Here is an 18274-nt window from a genome sequence, read left to right on the forward strand (position 1 = left end):
GTATTTGGAATTTATAAAACAATCTTACAATTCAATAGCAAAAGACAACCTAATTTAAAAATGGGCAAAAAACTTAAATAAATGTTTATTTTAAAAAGATATACAAATGGTCAACAAGCACATGAAAAGTTGCTCAACATCACTGATCATCAGAGAAATGCAAATCAATATTATGAGATAGCACTTTGTACCCACTATGATGGTTAAAGTGAAAAAAAAAAAGGAATGAGATGAGGATGAGGAGAAATCGGAACGCTCCTATATTACTTTTAGGAATGTAAAATTGTGGCAAATAGTTTGTAGCCTTACTCAAAAATTATACATAGATTTAACACACATTCCAGCAATTTCCACCTCTCTCTCTGGTATTTACTCAAAAGAATGGAAAACAAGTATTCAAATAAGTCTTGTACATGAATGTTTATAGCACCACTATTCAGACTGGACAAAAGGTAGAAACAAACCAAATGTCCATCAATGGATGAATAGATAAAGTATGGCATATACAGAAAATTGCATTATCAAAAGGAATTAGGTACTGTTACATACTACAGCATGGATGAACCTCAAAAACATTATGCTAACTGAACGAAACCAGACACAAAAGGCCACATATTGAAATGAGGGGGAAGGGCCAACATGGCAGAGAACAAAGAAGGACTGAAGCCAAAGGAGCTTGAACCCCAAGCCTCTGGGAGGAAAAGAGACTGAATCTACCATAGAGACACCAGAACAATCTGACGGGCCATAGGTGGGTGATTGCAACCTGGGGGAGATAAACCAGGCTGCGTAGGCAGAGAGGGGAGGGATCCCCTTTTGCAGAGAGACAAAGGGAATGGAAAGAGCAGCTGGGGAAGCGTATTACTGTATCTGGACAAGAGAAAAACCTCGGACCGGGATGGAGAGGGATCCCATCTCTAACTGCGGGGCTTTCTTTTGACTGGGGCCAGCTGCACTGTTTGCACACCTGGGGAGAAGGGGAGCCACTCCCGGGTTGAGTGGCAAGTCAGGGGCACAGTCCACATTAGGAGAAAGTGGTCCCATCTTTGAAGTGTTGTGGCACAGGACAAAACCAGCTGGGACCTCATATTTGGTGGCATAGAGAGGTACTTCCCCATGGCAGGGTTGCACAGAGGGGGAGTTTAATTCCCAGCCAAGCATCTGGGCACGGGAGTTGGTGGAGTGAGACAGACCGCTTCCTCTGCACCCACAGGACAGTGAGGATGGCTGAAACTGTGTGATTAGGGACACCAGGTCCATGGAGAAGAGACTGGAGGGTGGCCATTTTTCTCCCCACCACCACAAAAGTGGGGCCTCAGGGATTGGTCTGTGGGGCTCACAGAGGAAGTGGAACCAGCCTACACAAAACCATGCTCCTCCACACTGGTAACTGCTTATCTACTGGAGCTGGATAGACTCTGAGGAACCAGAGGCTCCCTCCTACAGACCAGTGCTATTGCACTGTCTGGATTAATTCTAGGACAATTCTTTTTACTTAGATATATTCTTTCTTCCTTCTCTCCTTCTTACCTCTTCCCTCCTCTAGGTGGGTTACTCTGGTTGTTGGTTTGTTTAAGCACACATATTTAATCCATTCTCTTGATACATATTCTATACCTCCTTCTTTCCTTTCTCTCTCTCTGGAATAATTAAGCCACATAGTTTCTCTGTCTGGGTAACTTTATCTTCATATCATTTTGCCCCACCTCCTTCTTTATTTTCCTTTCCTCTTTCTGGATTAGGCCATTTAGTCTCTGTACCTGGTCAATGATTATTTTTTTCTTTTTTCCCACCCCTGTCATTTCTCTCTTTGTGTATGCTCTTCCATCAGGACCGCTTCCAACCTGTTCTTTACTTGTAATTGGTGATTCTGGTATTTTGCTTTTAGATTGTTTTTTTTGTTTGTTTGTTTGTTTGTCGCTGTTTACTTGTTTTATTTGTTTGTGCCTTTGCCTGATTTTGTTTTCTGTTTGTTTGTTTTCCTTTCCAGGGCCACTTTAAGGAACAAATCAAAGTACACCTGGTGGAGGGTCCAAAACATCACTATGAGTAGGGAAGTTAAATAACCAAAATCACAACAGAGGGAAAGTAACACTTTCTAAAAAGCACCTCCTGAAGGCTAGGCCCTGGACACTCTATCACCCTCTTTAAATATAGCAGTGCTCACAGGTGCAGAGCACATAAAAAGCTTTAAAACCTCACAAGGTACAGAATACTAGCCAAAATGACAAAACGGAAGAATTCTCCTCAAAAGAAATTCCAGGAAGAAGTGACAGCTAGAGAATTGATCAAACAGATATAAGCAATATAACTAAACAAGAATTTAGAATAAATGACTTAAGATTAATTGCTGGGCTTGAAAAAAAAAGCATAGAAGACAGCAGAGAATCTATTGCTGCAGAGATCAAGGAACTAAAACATAGGCACGATGAATTTAAAAATGCTATATATCAGGTGCAAAATGAAATGGAGGCAGTCACAGTGTGGACTGAAGAGGCAGAGGGGAGAATAGGTGAATTAGAAGATAAAATTAAGGAAAAAGAGGAAGCTGAGAAAAAGAGAGATAAAATGATCCAGGATCACAAGGGGAGAATTAGAGAACTAAGTGACTGATTGAAATGGGAAAAAAATCCATATCATACGAATTCAAGAAGAGGAGAGAGGGAAAGGAGCTGAAGGGGTACTTGAGCAAATTATACCTGAGAACTTCCCCAAAGTGGGGAAGGAAACAGACACTGAAATCCAAGAGGCATAGAGAAATCCCCTCAGACATAACTTGAATCGATCTTCTGCAAGACATGTCATAGTGAAATTGACAAAATATAAGGACAAAGAGAGAATTCTGAAAGCAACTAGGGATAAATGGGCCTTAACATTAAATGGGAGACACATCAGGGTAATAACAGACCTATCTACTGAAACATGGCAGGCCTGAAATGCATGGCAGGAAATCTTCAATGTGATCAACAGGAAAAATATGCAGGCAAGAATCTTCTATCCAGAAAGCCTGTCATTCAAAATAGAAGGAGAGATAAGGGTTTTCTCAAAAAATAACTGAAGGAATTCATCACCACTAAACCAGCTCTACAAGAGATCCTAGAGGGTCTCTGTGAGGGGAATGTTGCAAGGAACACAAAGTACCAGAGACATCACTACAAGGATGAAACCTACAAATAACACAATGACTCTAAACACATATTTTTCAATAATAATACTGAATGTGAATAGACTAAGTGCTCCAATCAAATGACATAGGGTATGAGAATGGATAAAAACAAACAAACAAGATCCATCTATTTACTGTCTATAAGAGATCCATTTTAGGCCTGAGGACATCTTCAGATTGAAAGTGAAGGACTGGAGAAATATCTATCATGCTACTGGAAGTCAAAAGAAAGCTGGAGTAGCCATACTTCTATCAGACAAACTAGACTTTAAAGTAAAGGCTCTGGGGCGCCTGGGTGGCTTAGTCGGTTAAGCGTCCGACTTTCGTTTAGGTCATGATCTCGCGGTTCGTGGGTTTGAGCCCCACGTCGGGCTCTGTGCTGACTGCCAGCTCAGAGCCTGGAGCCAATTTCAGAGTCTGTATCTCCCTCTCTCTCTGACTCTCCCCTGCTCCCGCTGTCTCTCTCTCTCTCCTAGAAATAAATAAAAAATATTAAAAAAAAATAAAGTAAAGGCTGTAACAAGAGATGAAGAATGGAATTATATTAAAATTACAGGGATTACCCATCAGGAAGAGCCAACAATTATCAATATTTACTCACCGTATTAAAGAGCACCCAAATATATAAAACAATTAATGACAAACATAAGCAATCATATTGGTAAGAGTGTGGTGATTGCAGGGGACTTTAATACTTCACTTACAGTAAGGGACAAGTCACCTAGACAGAAAATCAGTAAAGAAACAATGGCCCTGAATGATACACTAGACCAGATGGGCTTAGAGAGATATATTTAGAACTATATATCTTAAAACAATGAAATACACTTTCTTCTCGAGTGCACATAGAACACTCTCCAAGATAGATCATATACTGGGTCACAAAACAGCCCTCAATAAATATAAAAAATTGAGATCATACCATGCACCCTTACAGATCACAATACTATAAAATTTGAAGTCAACCATAGAAAAAAGATGGAAAAACCTCCAAAGAATGGGGGTTAAGAAATTCCTACTAAAGATTGAATGGGTCAACCAGGTAATTATAGAAGACATTTAAAATATATGAATACAAAGGAAAATGAAAACTCAATAATCCAAACCTTTTAGGATGCAGCAAAGACAGTGCTTAGAGGAAAATAAATTCCAATCCAGGCCTACTTCAACAACAAAAATCCCAAAACAAAATCTAGCAGCAGACCTAAGGAAAAAGAAACAGAGTAGCAACGGCACCCCAAACCCAGCAGAAGATGAGAAATAATAAAGGTCAGAGCAAAATAAACAATATAGAATTAAAAAAAAAAACAGTAGAGGGCGCCTGGGTGGCTCAGTCAATTAAGCGTCTGACTTCGGCTCAGGTCATGATCTCACGGTTCGTGGGTTCGAGCCCCATATCGGGCTCTGTGCTGACAGCCAGCTCAGAGCCTGGAGCCTGTTTAAGATTCTGTATCTCCCTCTCTCTCTGACCTTCCCCTGCTCATGCTATCTCTCTCTCTCTCTCGGAAATAAATAAAACATTAAAAAGTTAAAAAAAAAAAAACCAGTAGAACAGATTAATGAAACAGAGATGGTTTTCTGGTAAAATAGACAAAATTGATAAACCTCTAGCCAGGCTTCTCAAAAAGGAAAGAGAGAGGACATAAATAGATAAAATCAAGGATGAAAATGGATTTATTACAACAAATCCCTTAGATATGACAGCAATCATCAGGGAATACTATGAAACGTTTTATGTGAAGAAACAAGACAATCTGGAAGAAATGGGCAAATACCTAGAAACCCGCACACTACTAAAACTCAAACGGTAATAAATAGAAAAATTTTTTTCTATTTTTTTTCTTAAATAGTTTATTGTCAAGTTGGTTTACATAAAACACCCAGTGGTCAACCCAATAAGTGCCCTCCTCCATGCCCATCGCCCCCCTTCCCATCTTCCCCTCCTCCATCAGCCCTCAGTTTATTCTCAGTATTCAAGAGCCTCTCATGGTTTGCCTCCCTCCCTCTCCCCCACTATCTTTCCCCTTCTTCTCCCCCATGGTCCTCTGTTAAGTTCCTCCTAATCCACCTGTACGTGCAAACATATGGTATCTATCCTTCTCTGCCTGACTTATTTTGTTCAGCATAACACACTCAAGTTCCATCCACGTTACTACACATGGACAGATTGCATTCTTTCCCATTGCCATGTAGTATTCCATCTTATAGATAAACCACATCTTCTTGAGCCATTCATCAGTTGATGGACACTTAGGTTCTTTCCATGTTTTGGCTATTATTGAGAGTGCTGCTATGAACATTGGGATACATGTGTCCCTATGCATCAGCATTCCTGTATCCCTCGGGTAAATCACTAGCAGTGATATTTCTGGGTCATAAAGGAGTTCTATTGTCAATTTTTTGAGGAACCTCCACAGTGTTTTCCAGAGGGGATATAACAGTTTACATTCCCTCCAACAGTGCAAGAGTGTGCCCGTTTCTCCAAACCCTCGGCAGCATTTATAGTCTCCTGGTTTGTCCGTTTTAGCCACTCTGACTGGTGTGAGTTGTTATCTCGGTGTAGTTTTGATTTGTATTTCCCTGATGATGAGGGACGCTGAGCATCATTTCATGTGTCTTTTGACCATCTGGATGTCCTCTTTGGAGAAGCGTCTGTACATATCTTCTGCCAATTTCTTCACTGGATTATTTGTTTTTCGAGTATGGAGTTTGGTGAGTTCCTTATAGATTTTGGATAGTAGCCCTTTATCGGATATGTCATTTCCAAGTAACTTTCCCATTTTGTTTTATTGATTGTTTCCTTTGCCATGCAGAAGTTTTTATCTTGATGAGGTCCCGATAGTTGATTTTTCCTCTTGCTTCTCTTGACTTTGGAGATGTGTCAAGTAAGAAATTGCTGCGGTTGAGGTTAAGGGGGTTGTTTCCTGCTTTCTCCTCTAGGGTTTGGATGGTTTCCTGTCTCATGTTCAGGTCCTTTATCCATTTTGAGTTTATTTTTGTGTATGGTGTGAGAAAATGATTTAGTTTCATTCTTCTGCATGTTGCTGTCCAGTTCTCCTAGCACCATCTGTTAAAGAGGCTGTCTTTTTCCATTGGATACTCTTTCCTTCTTTCTTAATGATTAATTGGCCATACATTTGTGGGTCTAATTATGGGTTCTCTACTCTACTACATTGGTCTATGTGTCTGTTTTTGTGCCAATACCATATTGTCTTGATGATGACAACTTCGTAGTAGAGGCTAAAGTCTGGGATGGTGATGTCCCACACACTGGTTTTCTTCTTCAATTTTACTTTGGCTCTTCGGAGTATTTTGTGATTCCATACAAGTTTTAAGATAGTTCTAGTTTTGAGAAGAATGCTGGTGCAATTTTGATTGGGAATGCATTGAATGTGTACATTCCTTTGGGTAGTAATGACATTTTAACAATATTTATTCTTCCGATCCATGAGCATGGAATGTTTTTCCATTTCGTTGTGTCTTCTTCAATTTCCTTCATAAGTTTTCTATAGTTTTAATCATACAGATCTCCTGTATCTTTGGTTAGGTTTATTCCTAGGTATTTTACAGTTTTTCATGCAATTGTGAATGGGATCAGTTTCTAGCTTTCTCTTTCTGTTCCTTCATTATTGGTGTATAAAATTGCAACCAATTTCTGTACATTGATTTTGTACCCTGCAACTTTGTGAATTCATGGATCAGTTCTAGTAGCCTTCTGGTGGAGTCTCTTGGGTTTTCCATGTAGAGTATCATGTCATCTGCCAATTCTGATGCCTTTTATTTCCTTTTCTTGTCTGATTCCTGATGCTAGGACTTCCAGCACTATGTAAAACAACAGTGGTGAGAGTGGACATCCCTGTAGTGTTCCTGATCTCAGGGGGAAAGCTCTACGTTCTTCCCCATTGATGATGATATTAGCTGTGGGCTTTTCATAATGGGTTTTATGTTTAATTAAGTTCTTTTTATCTCAACTTTCGCAAGGGTTTTTATTAAGAAATGATGCTGTATTTCATCAAATGCTTTTTCTGCATCCATTGACAGGATCATACCGTTTTTATCTTTTCTTTTGCTAAAGTGATGTATCACTTTGATTGATTTGCAAATATTGAACCAGCCCTGTAACCCAGGAATTAAACCCACTTGATCATCGTGGATAATTCTTTGTATGTGCTGTTGAATTTGATTTGCTATTATCTTCTTGAGGATTTTTGCGTCTGTCTCATCAAGAATACTGGCCCATAGTTTTCTTTTTTTCCTGAATCTCTCTCCGGTTTGGGAATCAAAGTGATGCTGGCTTTGTAGAATGACTCCAGAAGTCTTCCTTCCTATTCTATTTTTTGGAATACCTTGAGAAGAATGGAATTAATTGTGATTTAAATGCCTGGTAGAATTCTCCAGGGAAGTCATCTGGTCCAGGGCTCTTATTCATTGGGAGATTTTTGATAACTGATACAATTTTTTCAATAGTTATGGGTCTGCTCAGATTTTCTATTTCTTCCTGTTTGAATTTTGGGAGCACATGTGTTTAGGAATTTTCCATTTCTTCTAGGTTTTTCAGCTTGTTGGCATATAATTTTTCATAGTATTTCCTGATAATTGCTTGTATTTCTGAGGTATTGGTTTTAATAGATCCATTTTTATTTGTTATTTTGCCTATTTAGGTGCTCTCTCTTTTCTTTTTGAGAAGCCTGGCTAGAGGTTTATCAATTTTGTTTATTTCTTCAGAAAAACATTCTTGGTTTCATTGATCTGTTCAACTGTTTTTTTGGATTCTATATTGTTTACTTCTGGCCTGATCTTTATTATTTCTCTTCTTGTAATGGGCTTAGGGAGCTCTTGCTGCTCTCCTTCTGTTTCCTTTATGTGTGCTGTTAGATTTTGTATTTGCACTTTTTCTAGTTTCTTGAAGTAGGCCTGAAGTGTAATGTACTTTCCTCTTAGGACTGCCTTTGCCTCATCCCAAAGAGTTTGGATAGTTGTATTTTCATTTTCATTTGTTTCCATATATATATATTTTAATTTCTTCTCTAATTGCCTGATTGGCCCATTTGTTCTTTAGTAGGGTGTTATTTAACCTCCATGTTTTTGAAGGGTTTCCAGACTTTTTCCTATGATTGATTTCAAGTTTCATAGGATTGTGATCTGAAAGTGTGCATGCTATGATCTTGATTCTTTTATATTTATTGAGGGCGACCCTGTATGTGTTCTATCTTGGAGAATGTAGCATGCACACTTGAGAAGAAAGTGAATTCCATAGCCTCAGGATGTAGAGTTCTAAATATACCTGTCAAATCCATCTGGTCCAATGTTTCGTTCAGGTCCATTGTTTCTGTAGTGATTTTCTGTCTAGGTGATCTATTCATTGCTGTAAGTGGAATATTAAAGTCCTCTGCTTATCCAGAAGATTTTTTTGTTTGTGATTAATTGTTTTATGTATCTGGGTGCCTCTGAATTCAGTGCATAGACATTTATAATTGTTAGCTCTTCCTGATGGATAGACCCTATAATTATTATATAATGCCTCTTCATCTCTGGTGACTGCCTTTACTTTGAAGTCCAATTTGTCTGATAGAAGTATGGCTATTCCAGCTTTTTTTTTGATTTCCAGTAACATGACAGATAGTTCTCCTTCCCCTCACTTTCAATCTGAAGGTGTCCTCATGTCTAAAATGAGTCCCATGTAGACAGCTAATAGTTGGGTCTTCTTTTTTATCCATTCTGCTACCCTATGTCTTTTATTTGGAGCATTTAGTCCATTTACATTCAGTGTTATTATTGAAATGTATTGGCTTAGTGTCAGTCTGTTCTCTGTAGGATACATGCCTGTAGTGGTGTCTCTGGTACTTTGTGTTCCTTGCAACATTTCCCTCATAGAGTCCCCCATAAGATTTCTTGTAGGGCTGGTTTAGTGGTGATTAAGTCCTTCAATTTTTGTTTGTTGGGAAAACCTTGATCTCTCCTTCTATTCTGAATGACAGGCTTCTTGGATAGAGAATTCTTGGCTGCATATTTTTTCTGTTCATCACATTGAAGACTATCTGCCATTCCTTTCTGCCTTGCCAAGTTTCAGTCAATAGGTCTGCAACCACCCTGATATATCTCTCTTTGTATGTTAGGGCCTTTATCCCAAGCTGCTTTCAGAATTCTCTCTTTGTCCTTATATTTTGCCAGTTTCACTATAACATGTCGTGCAGAAGATCGATTCAAGTTACCTGTGAGTGGTGTTCTCTGGCCTCTTCGATTTCAATGTCTGTTTCCTTCTCCAGGTTGGGGAAGTTCTCAGCTATAATTTGTTCAAGTACCCTTTCAGCCCCTTTCTCTCTTTCTTCTTCTGCTGGAATTCCTATGATATGGATAGTGTTCTATTTGATGGCATCACTCAGTTCTCGAATTCTCCTTTCGCACACCTGGATCAATTTATCTCCCTTTATCTCAGCTTCCTCTTTTTCTATAATTGTGTGTTCTAATTCACCTATTTCCTCTCTGCCTCTTCAATCCATGCAGTGGCCACTTCCTTTTTATTATGCACCTCATTTGTAAAATTTTTAAATTCATCACAACTATTTTTAAGCTCCATAGTCTTTGTAGCAATAGCTTCTGTGATGTCTTTCATGTCTTTTTCAAGCCCAGTGATTAACTTTATGACTATTGTTCTAAATTCTTATTCAGTTATGTCGCTTATATCTGGTTTGACCAATTCTTTAGCTGTCATTTATTCCTGGTATTTCTTTAGAGGAGAATTCTTCCGTTTCATCATTTCGGCTAGCTTTCTGTCCCCTGTCAGTTTTAAAAGCTTGTTATGTGCTCTGCACCTGCGAGTACTGCTATATTAAAGGAGGCTCATTGACTATCCAGGAAGCATTTTTTCATGGTGTCTGTTGGTCTCTCTTGTTGTGCTTTTGTTTATTTTATTTCCCTACTTGTAGTGATATTTGTGACTCTCCACCATGTGTACTTTTGCTTGTTTCCCGAGGTAGTCCTATGAGGCTGTCTTCCTAGTGGACTCTGTTTCTTTGCTTCCCAGACTCTTGTGGTTCAGCGCTACTTAGCTTCAACCCTTCTTTGTTTGAGAGATGCAGACAGGAAGTACAGAACTTCCTACTTTTCCACCATCTTGCCTCCCTCTCTCAGAAATTGAAAATTTTAACAGACCCATAACTAGTAAAGAAACTGAATCAGTTATCAATAATCTCCCAACAAATAAGAGGCCTGGACCAGATGGCGTCTCTGGCGCCCCAAGTTATTCCAAAACATAGAAATGAATGGACAACTTTTGGACTCATTCTATGAAGCCTGCTTTACTTTGATTCCCAAAACAGACAGAGACTCAGCAAAAAAAGAGGACTATAGTCCAATATCCCTGAAGAAATGGATGCAAAAATTCTCAACAAGATACTAGCAAATTGAATTCAACAGCATATAAAAAGAATTATTCACCATGATCAAGTGCGATTCATTCCTGGGTTGCAGAACTGGTTCAATATTCACAAATCAATTTTGTGATAGATCACATTAATAAAAGAAAGTGTAAGAACCATAGGATCCTGCCAATAGATTTGGAAGAAGCATTTGGCAAAATACAGCATATTTTTTGATAAAAACCCTCACAATAGTCAGGATAGAAGGAACATACTTAAACATCATAAAATCCATTTATAAAAAGCCCACAGCTAATATCATCCTCAATGGGGAAATACTGAGAGCATTCCCCCTGAGATCAGGAACACGACAGGTATGTCCACTCTCACCACTGTTTTTTAATATAGTGTTGGATGTCCTAGCATCAGCAATCAAACAACAAAATGAAGTAAAATGCATCAAAATTGGCAAAGAAGTCAAACTTTCACTTTTTGCAGATGACATGATACTCTACATGGAAAACCTGACAGACTCCACCAAAAGTCTGCTAGAACTAATCCATGAATTCAGCAAAGTCGCAGGATAAAAAAGTCAATGTACAGAAACTGGTTGCTGGGACACCTGGGTGGCTCAGTCAGTTAAGCGGCGACTTTGGCTCAGGTCATGATCTTGTGGCCCATGGGTTCGAGCCCCGCGTCGGGCTCTGTGCTGACAGCTCAGAGCCTGGAGCCTGTTTCAGATTCTGTGTCTCCCTCTCTCTTTGCCCCTCCCCAGCTCATGCTCTGTCTCTCTCTGTCTCAAAAATAAATAAACGTTAAAAAATTAAAAAAAGAAATTGGTTGCATTTTATACAACAATAATGAATCAACAGAAAGAGAAATCAAGAACCTGATCCCATTCATAATTGCAGCAAAAACCATAAAGTACCTAGGAATAAGCCTAACCAAAGATGTAAAAGATCTTTATGCTGAAAACCATAGAAAGCTTATGAAGGAAATTAGAGAAGATACAAAGAAATGGAAACACATTTATGCTCATGGGTCGGAAGAATAAATATTGTTAAAATGTGAAAACGACCCAAAGTCATCTACAGATTCAATGCAATCCCAATCAAAATTGCACCAGCATTCTTCCCAAAGCTTGAACAAATAATCCTAAAATTTGAATAGAACCACAAAAGACCTTGAATAGCCAAAGTAATATTGAAGAAGAAAAACAATGTGGGAGGCATAAAAATCCCAGACTTTAGCCTCTACTACAAAGTTGTAATCATCAAGACAGTATGGTATTGGCACAAAAACAGACATAGACCAGAGGAAGAGGATAGATAATGCATAATTAGACCAACAAATGTATGGCCAACTCATCTTTGAGAAAGAAGTAAAGAGTATCCAATGGAAAAAGAGTCTCTTTAACAAATAGGGCTGGGAGAACTGGACAGTATCATGGAGAAGAATGAAACCAGACCACTTTCTTATACCATATACAAAAATAAACTCAAAATGGATGAAAGACCTGAATGTGAAACAGGAAACCATCAAAACCCTTGAGGAAACTACCTCTTTGACCTCAGCCACAGCAATTTCTTACTTGACACATCTCCATAGATAAGGGAATTAAAAGCAAACAGGAACTATTGGGACCTCATCAAGATAAAAAGCTTCTGCAATGCAAAGGAAACAATCAACAAAACTAAAAGGCAAAGGATAGAATGGGAAAACATATTTGCAAATGACATATCATTTAAAGTGCTAGTATCCAAAATCTATAAGGACCTCACCAAACTCCACACCCGAAAAACATATAATCCAGTGAAGAAATGGGCAGAAGACACAAATACACAGTTTTCCAAAGAAGAAATCCAGATGGCCAACAGACACATGAAACGATGCTCAGCGTCCCTCATCATCAGGGAAATACAAATCGAAGCCACACTGAGATATCGCCTCATGCTGGTCAGAATGGCTAAAATGAAGAAATCAGGAGACTATAGGTGCTGGCGACGATGTGGAGAAACGGGCACACTCTTGCACTGTTGGTGGGAATTCAAATTGGTGCAGCTACTCTGAAAAACAGTGTGGAGTTTCCTCAAAAAATTACAAGTAGAACTACCCTGTGACCTAGCAATAGCTTTTATAGAAATTTACCCAAGGGATACAGGAATGCTGATGCATAGAGGCACATGTACTCCAAGGTTTATACCAGCACTTTCAACAATAGCCAAATTATGGAAAGAGCCTAAATGTCCATCACTGATGAATGGATAAAGAAATTGTGGTTTATATATATCATGAAATACTACTTGGCAATGAGAAAGAATGAAATCTGGCCATTTGTAGCAACATGGATGGAACTCGAGGGTATTATGCTAAGTGAAATAAATTAGTCCGAGGAAATAGATTCTGTATGATTTCACTCATATGTGGATCTTAAGAAACTATGAGAAGACCATGGGGGAAGGGAAGGGGAAAAAGCAAGTTACAAATGGGGGGGCAAACCATAAGAGACTTTTAAACAGAGAACAAACTAAGGGTTGGTGGGGGATAGGGGAGAGGGGAAGTGGATGATGGGCATTGAGGAGGGCACTTGTTGGGATGAGCACTGGGTGTTGTATGGAAACCAATTTGACAATAAATAATATTTTTAAAAAGGCCCCATATTGTATGATGCCATATATGTGAAACATTCAGAATAGGTAAATCCATACAGACAGAACCCAAATTACTGGTTGGTAGGGACAAAGGGGAGGAGGGAAAACGGAGTGACTGTTTAATGCCAATGAAGTATCCTTTTGTGGTGATGAAAATGTTTTGGAACTAGATATTAATGATGGTTGTCCAACATTGTTTTTGTACTAAATATATACTTTAAAATGGTTACTTTTACATTATCTGAATTTTACCAGAAAATGGATACTGTTACTTTTCTCCCTGTCTAAAATATTAAGATTCTTATTTTCCTGAGCCATGCAGAATCCCTTATATCCTCTTTCATAATAGTGAGAACAGATTACTATTTAATTAACTATTATAATGTCCTATCAACTGCAATACATGCTTTTTATGCATATTATTTTTTCAAGTTTTTATTTAAATTCCAGTTAGCTAACATACAATGTAATATGTTTGTAAAATATAGTGATTTATCACTTACATACAATATCCAGTGTGCAACACAAGTGCCCTCCTTAGCACTCGTCACTAATTTAACCCTTCCCCCTACCCATCTCTTCTCCAGCAACCCTCAGTTTATTCTCTATTGTTAGAAGTCTATTTCTTGGTTTGCCTATCTCCTTTTCCCGCATGTTCATTTGTTTTGTTTCTTAAATTCCACATATGAGTGATATCATATGGTATTTGTCTTTCTCTGATGTATTTCACTTAGCATAATACTCTCTAGCTCCATCCATTTCCTTGCAAATGGCATGATTTCATTATTTTGATGGTTAAGTAATATTCCATTGAATACATATATATATGTGTGTATATATATATATATACACACACACCACCTCTTATTTATTCATTCATCAGTTGATGGATATTTGGGCTCTTTTCATAATTTGACTATTGTTGATAATGTTGCTATAAACATCGGGGTTCGTGTGTCCCTTTGAAACAGTATTTTTGTATCCTTTGTGTAAATACCTAGCAGTGCAATTGCTAGATCATAGGCTAGTTCTATTTTTAACTTTTTGAGGAAGTTCCATACTGTTTTCCACAGTAGCTGCACCAGTTGGCATTCCCATCAACAGTGTAAGAGAGTTCCCCTTTCTCAGCATCCTTGCCACAACTTGTGGTTTCCCCGTGTTGCTTAATTTTAGCCATTCTGGCAAGTGTGAGGTGATATCTTATTGTAGTTTTGCTTCATATTTCCCTAATGATGAATTATGTTGAGCATCTTTTCATGTGCTTGGTAGCATTTTTCACAGAGCTAGAACAAACAATCCTAAAATTTGTATGGAACCACAAAGGACCCCAATAGCCAAAGCAATGTTGAAAAAGAAAAGAAAAACAGGAAGCATCACAATTCCAGGCTTCAAGTTATATTACAAAGCTGTAGTGATCAAGACAGTATGGTACTGGCATAAAAATAGACACATAGATCAATGGAACAGAATAGAAAACCCAGAAATGGATCCACAATTATATGGTCAACTCATCTTCAACAAAGCAGGAAAGAATATCCAATGGAAAAAAGTCTCCTTAACAAAGGGTGCTGGGAAAACTGAATGGCAACATGTAAAAGAATAAAACTGGACCACTTTCTTATGGCATACACAAAATGAACTCAAAATGGATGAGAGCCTACATGTGAGACAGGAAATCATCAAAATCCTAGAGGAGGATATAGTCAGCAACCTCTTTGACATCAGCCATAGCAAATTCTTACTAGATATATCTCCTGAGGCAAGGAAAACAAAAGCACAAATAAACTATTGGGACTTCATCAAGATAAATAGGTTCTGCACAGCAAAGAAAGGAATAAACAAAACTAAAAGGCAACCTTCAGAATTAGATATTTGCAAATGACATATCTGATAAAGGGTTAGTACTGAAAATACATAAAGAACTTATAAAGCTCAGCACCCAAAAAACCGATAATCCAGTTAAAAAATGAGCAGAAGGCATGAATAAAATTTTTTAAAGGAAGACATACAGGATATGTCATATTATTTAAATCTCACAGAAACAATTAAAAAATGGCATATAGTAGGGGCTAAGCAAGTATCTGTGGTATGAATGAACAACTATATAAGCAAGGTGCCATGTGAGGCAACTGTGGTTGAGAAAGGTTAGGTAACTTTCCCCAGGACTCCTAGTTAGTAAGTGGCAGAATTCAAGCCTTTTAGACAAGATTATAAGACAAAATACCACTCTTGGATTCTGTTCTAACCTGAAATTATGATAAAGACATTAGGTTCTATTTCTAGAAAGAAGTTAGGCCCTTAGTATTACTTTTTGAGTCATACTGAAATTCGAATCTGTTAATTACATTGTGTTGCTTTGGTTCCAGGCAGGCAGCATTGACATCCAATTTTCCATTATTACCAATCATGTGACTTTGGGAAGATTAGATTTACCCTCTCTGAAACAAAGTTTTCAGAAGATTGTAAAATGAAATTAGAATCAAAGTGTAGCCAGAATTGGAAGTCAAGGCTACCTTACTCTCCTGGTTTTTAAATAATGGTAACTCACACAAAATGTTAAGAAAACACTGTGCAGGCCAAATAAAATACATCTGCAGGCTGAATTTTGCCTGTTAGTCACAAGTTTTGACCTCTGTATTAGCTGAGAGAAGACAGAAAGTTTTCTTGTCTTTAAAATGGGCTCAATGAGTGTGCACCTTATAAGGTTTTTTATGAGGATTAAGTTTGTGTGTATGTGTGTGTCTTTTAAAACAGTGTATATAACAAGTGCTCTGCAAATAAGCTAAATTAATCAAAGTAAGCAAACTCTAAGCTTCCTTTGACTATTTTCACTAATTATAACTTGGTCTTTGCCTCAGTTTGCACATCTGTAAAATGGGGACTATAAGGGTACCTCCTTTGTATGGTTATTGTGAGGATTAAGTGATTTAATATAGAGATTTAATATATCTACAGTACTCAGAACATTGCTTAGAACAGGTAAAGCACTATGCAAGTGATAACCATTATCATTATTAATTTCTAAAATGATTGCTTGGCAAAGCTCATTTAAGTCAGTACTGCAAAATTCTAAAATATGTTTAACAATGTTTACAAGACAGTATTGATCCTAGGAGCAAAGTCCATAGTATAATAATGGAGAGCTGAACTTTTTTTTTTTGAGTTTTTATATTTATTATGAGAGAGAGAGAACATGAGTGTGTGAGCAGGGGAAGGGCAGAGAGGGAGAGAGAAAATCCCAAGCAGGCTCCGCACTGTCAGCACAGAGCCCAATGTGGGGCTCAATTTCATGAACTGTGAGATCATGACCTGAGCCAAAATGAAGTGTCAGAGGCTCAAGTGACTGAGCCACCCAGGTGCCTGTGGAGCTGAACTTTTAGCCCTTCAATCAATCATTCAAAAAAGCAAAATGGTAAATAGTCTGAGAATAGAAAAACTTCCCAATAATTGCAGAGCCCACTTAATACTTCTTCATAAAGCTCAGATTTATTGTTGAGATAAAGGTTGAAATAAAGGCTGAGATAAAATTAGAAACAGCCTAAACTTGCATCTATAAGGGCAAAAAATTGAATTTAGTTTTAACATCTCTCTACATTTCCCATAGTAAATCTAAGAAGAAGTGGAAAATTCAAACTCTCATGCACAGTTAATTAGAAGAAAGTTCTATATTGGAAAACAGAATTGTCTCTTGGCTCCCTACTTAATCCGCATCTACTTGGAGTACACTGTTGCTTTGTCAGATATGTAAGGAAGAAGTTGTAAGTAGAGTCAGGCCCTGGGGTTGGACAGATCAGCACTCCAACCTTAAGAATCTGGTATAAATATAGGAATCTTGAAAGGACTTGGCAGTGAGTGGATGACCAATGGGACAAATCAGAGTCCTAGTATAAGGGGACTGGAAATATGTTGGATCCTCATACTGAATGATTAGGGATCATTCAGGACATTAGTTTAAGGGTCCTAGAAGTGGGATGTTTCGTACTGAAGTGACAATATCTATTAGTGAATCTCCTTTGAGAAGAGGAGTAGTTTACATCACAGTACATCACAGAAGCCAGTGTGAGAGGATCACAGAAAAAAGGATGAATTCCCATGTTGGAAAAAAGAGAGTTAGTAAGAGAGTACAGGAAATATTTTTGGATTACTAATAGAAGGAAATGTGAAAATGTGGGGCTCCTAGTTATATGTATTGGTAGGATTCATAGTGTAAGCAGTTTACTGAGACAGGGTGTGTTCTTTCCTCAATTCTGTAGGGTGGAAGCCCCCAGAATGAGAATACTAGGCACAAGTAGTTGTCCTGTATGAGAAAAGGAGGCTCTAGTGGAAAGATCCAGGACATTCTTGTGCGTAAGGCTAGGAAATAAGGTAAGAAACCCTAGGTGGGAAGTGATGGCGACATGGTAGGACCTTCCTCGTGGTAAGGTGCAAGAAATATTGTGGGAAGCTAGAGTTTGGAGACGAGGAGGTCTCCAGAGAGCTAAAAACAAACACCAACCCTCCTCCCCTAAAAAACCCCCCAAAAAACAAAAAAACCCAAAACCTCGCAGTGTGAGGGCTAAGAACACGGGGGAGGGGGACGCCAGTGTGAAGGGTACGACAGACAATTATGCTGGAGTATAATTTCCCCACCTTAGGTGCCCAGTTCCACTTACCCAGGCAGAGTTCAAAGACATAGGCATAGTAGGACCAAAGCACAACAAGGACGATAACAAGCACTGGCACCCAGGAAAGTACTCGGCGGCAGCACCGCAGTCCCCCGGACAGAGCCATCTTCCAGCCTCGCCGCATCTTTGGATCGAAGATCGACCGAGCAGGCCTGTTGGCGCTGGGTCGGAACTGCTGGGCAGGCAGCTAGGAGGCAGGAAGGCGCGCTGTGCAGCGCTCCACTGCCTAGCCTGGCGGGAATCTTCTCATCGAGCCGATACCACCTGTAAGGCTGCAGGGCAGAGTGCGCCCTGCCTGGCACAATAGGGGTGAGTCATGGCAAGGAGCAACTGACTGTTGGAGCGGAAGGTGATCCGCCCGGCAGTCGAGCAGTCGAGGCTGGGCAAGCTCAGAGGGAATGCAGTCACTCCCCTTTCCTCCTCTTCCACCCCCTT

At 38.8% G+C, this 18274-nt stretch overlaps 1 protein-coding gene across 1 annotated transcript in view; it reads right to left on the reverse strand.

Moving 5' to 3' along the window:
* The window catches only part of LOC120226153 (palmitoyltransferase ZDHHC15-like), a 236429-nt gene extending 218370 nt beyond the window's left edge, over positions 1 to 18059 (reverse strand). Inside the window, 1 exon segment of the mRNA XM_039224347.1 lies at positions 17828 to 18059. Coding sequence (XP_039080278.1) covers positions 17828 to 17963 — 136 coding nt within the window. The 5' untranslated portion in view covers positions 17964 to 18059.
* Positions 18060 to 18274: the final 215 nt, after the last annotated feature.

This window comes from Hyaena hyaena, unplaced genomic scaffold, assembly GCF_003009895.1.
Source record: "Hyaena hyaena isolate Hyena2069 unplaced genomic scaffold, ASM300989v1 scaffold_1635, whole genome shotgun sequence".
NCBI classification, from domain to species: domain Eukaryota; kingdom Metazoa; phylum Chordata; class Mammalia; order Carnivora; family Hyaenidae; genus Hyaena; species Hyaena hyaena.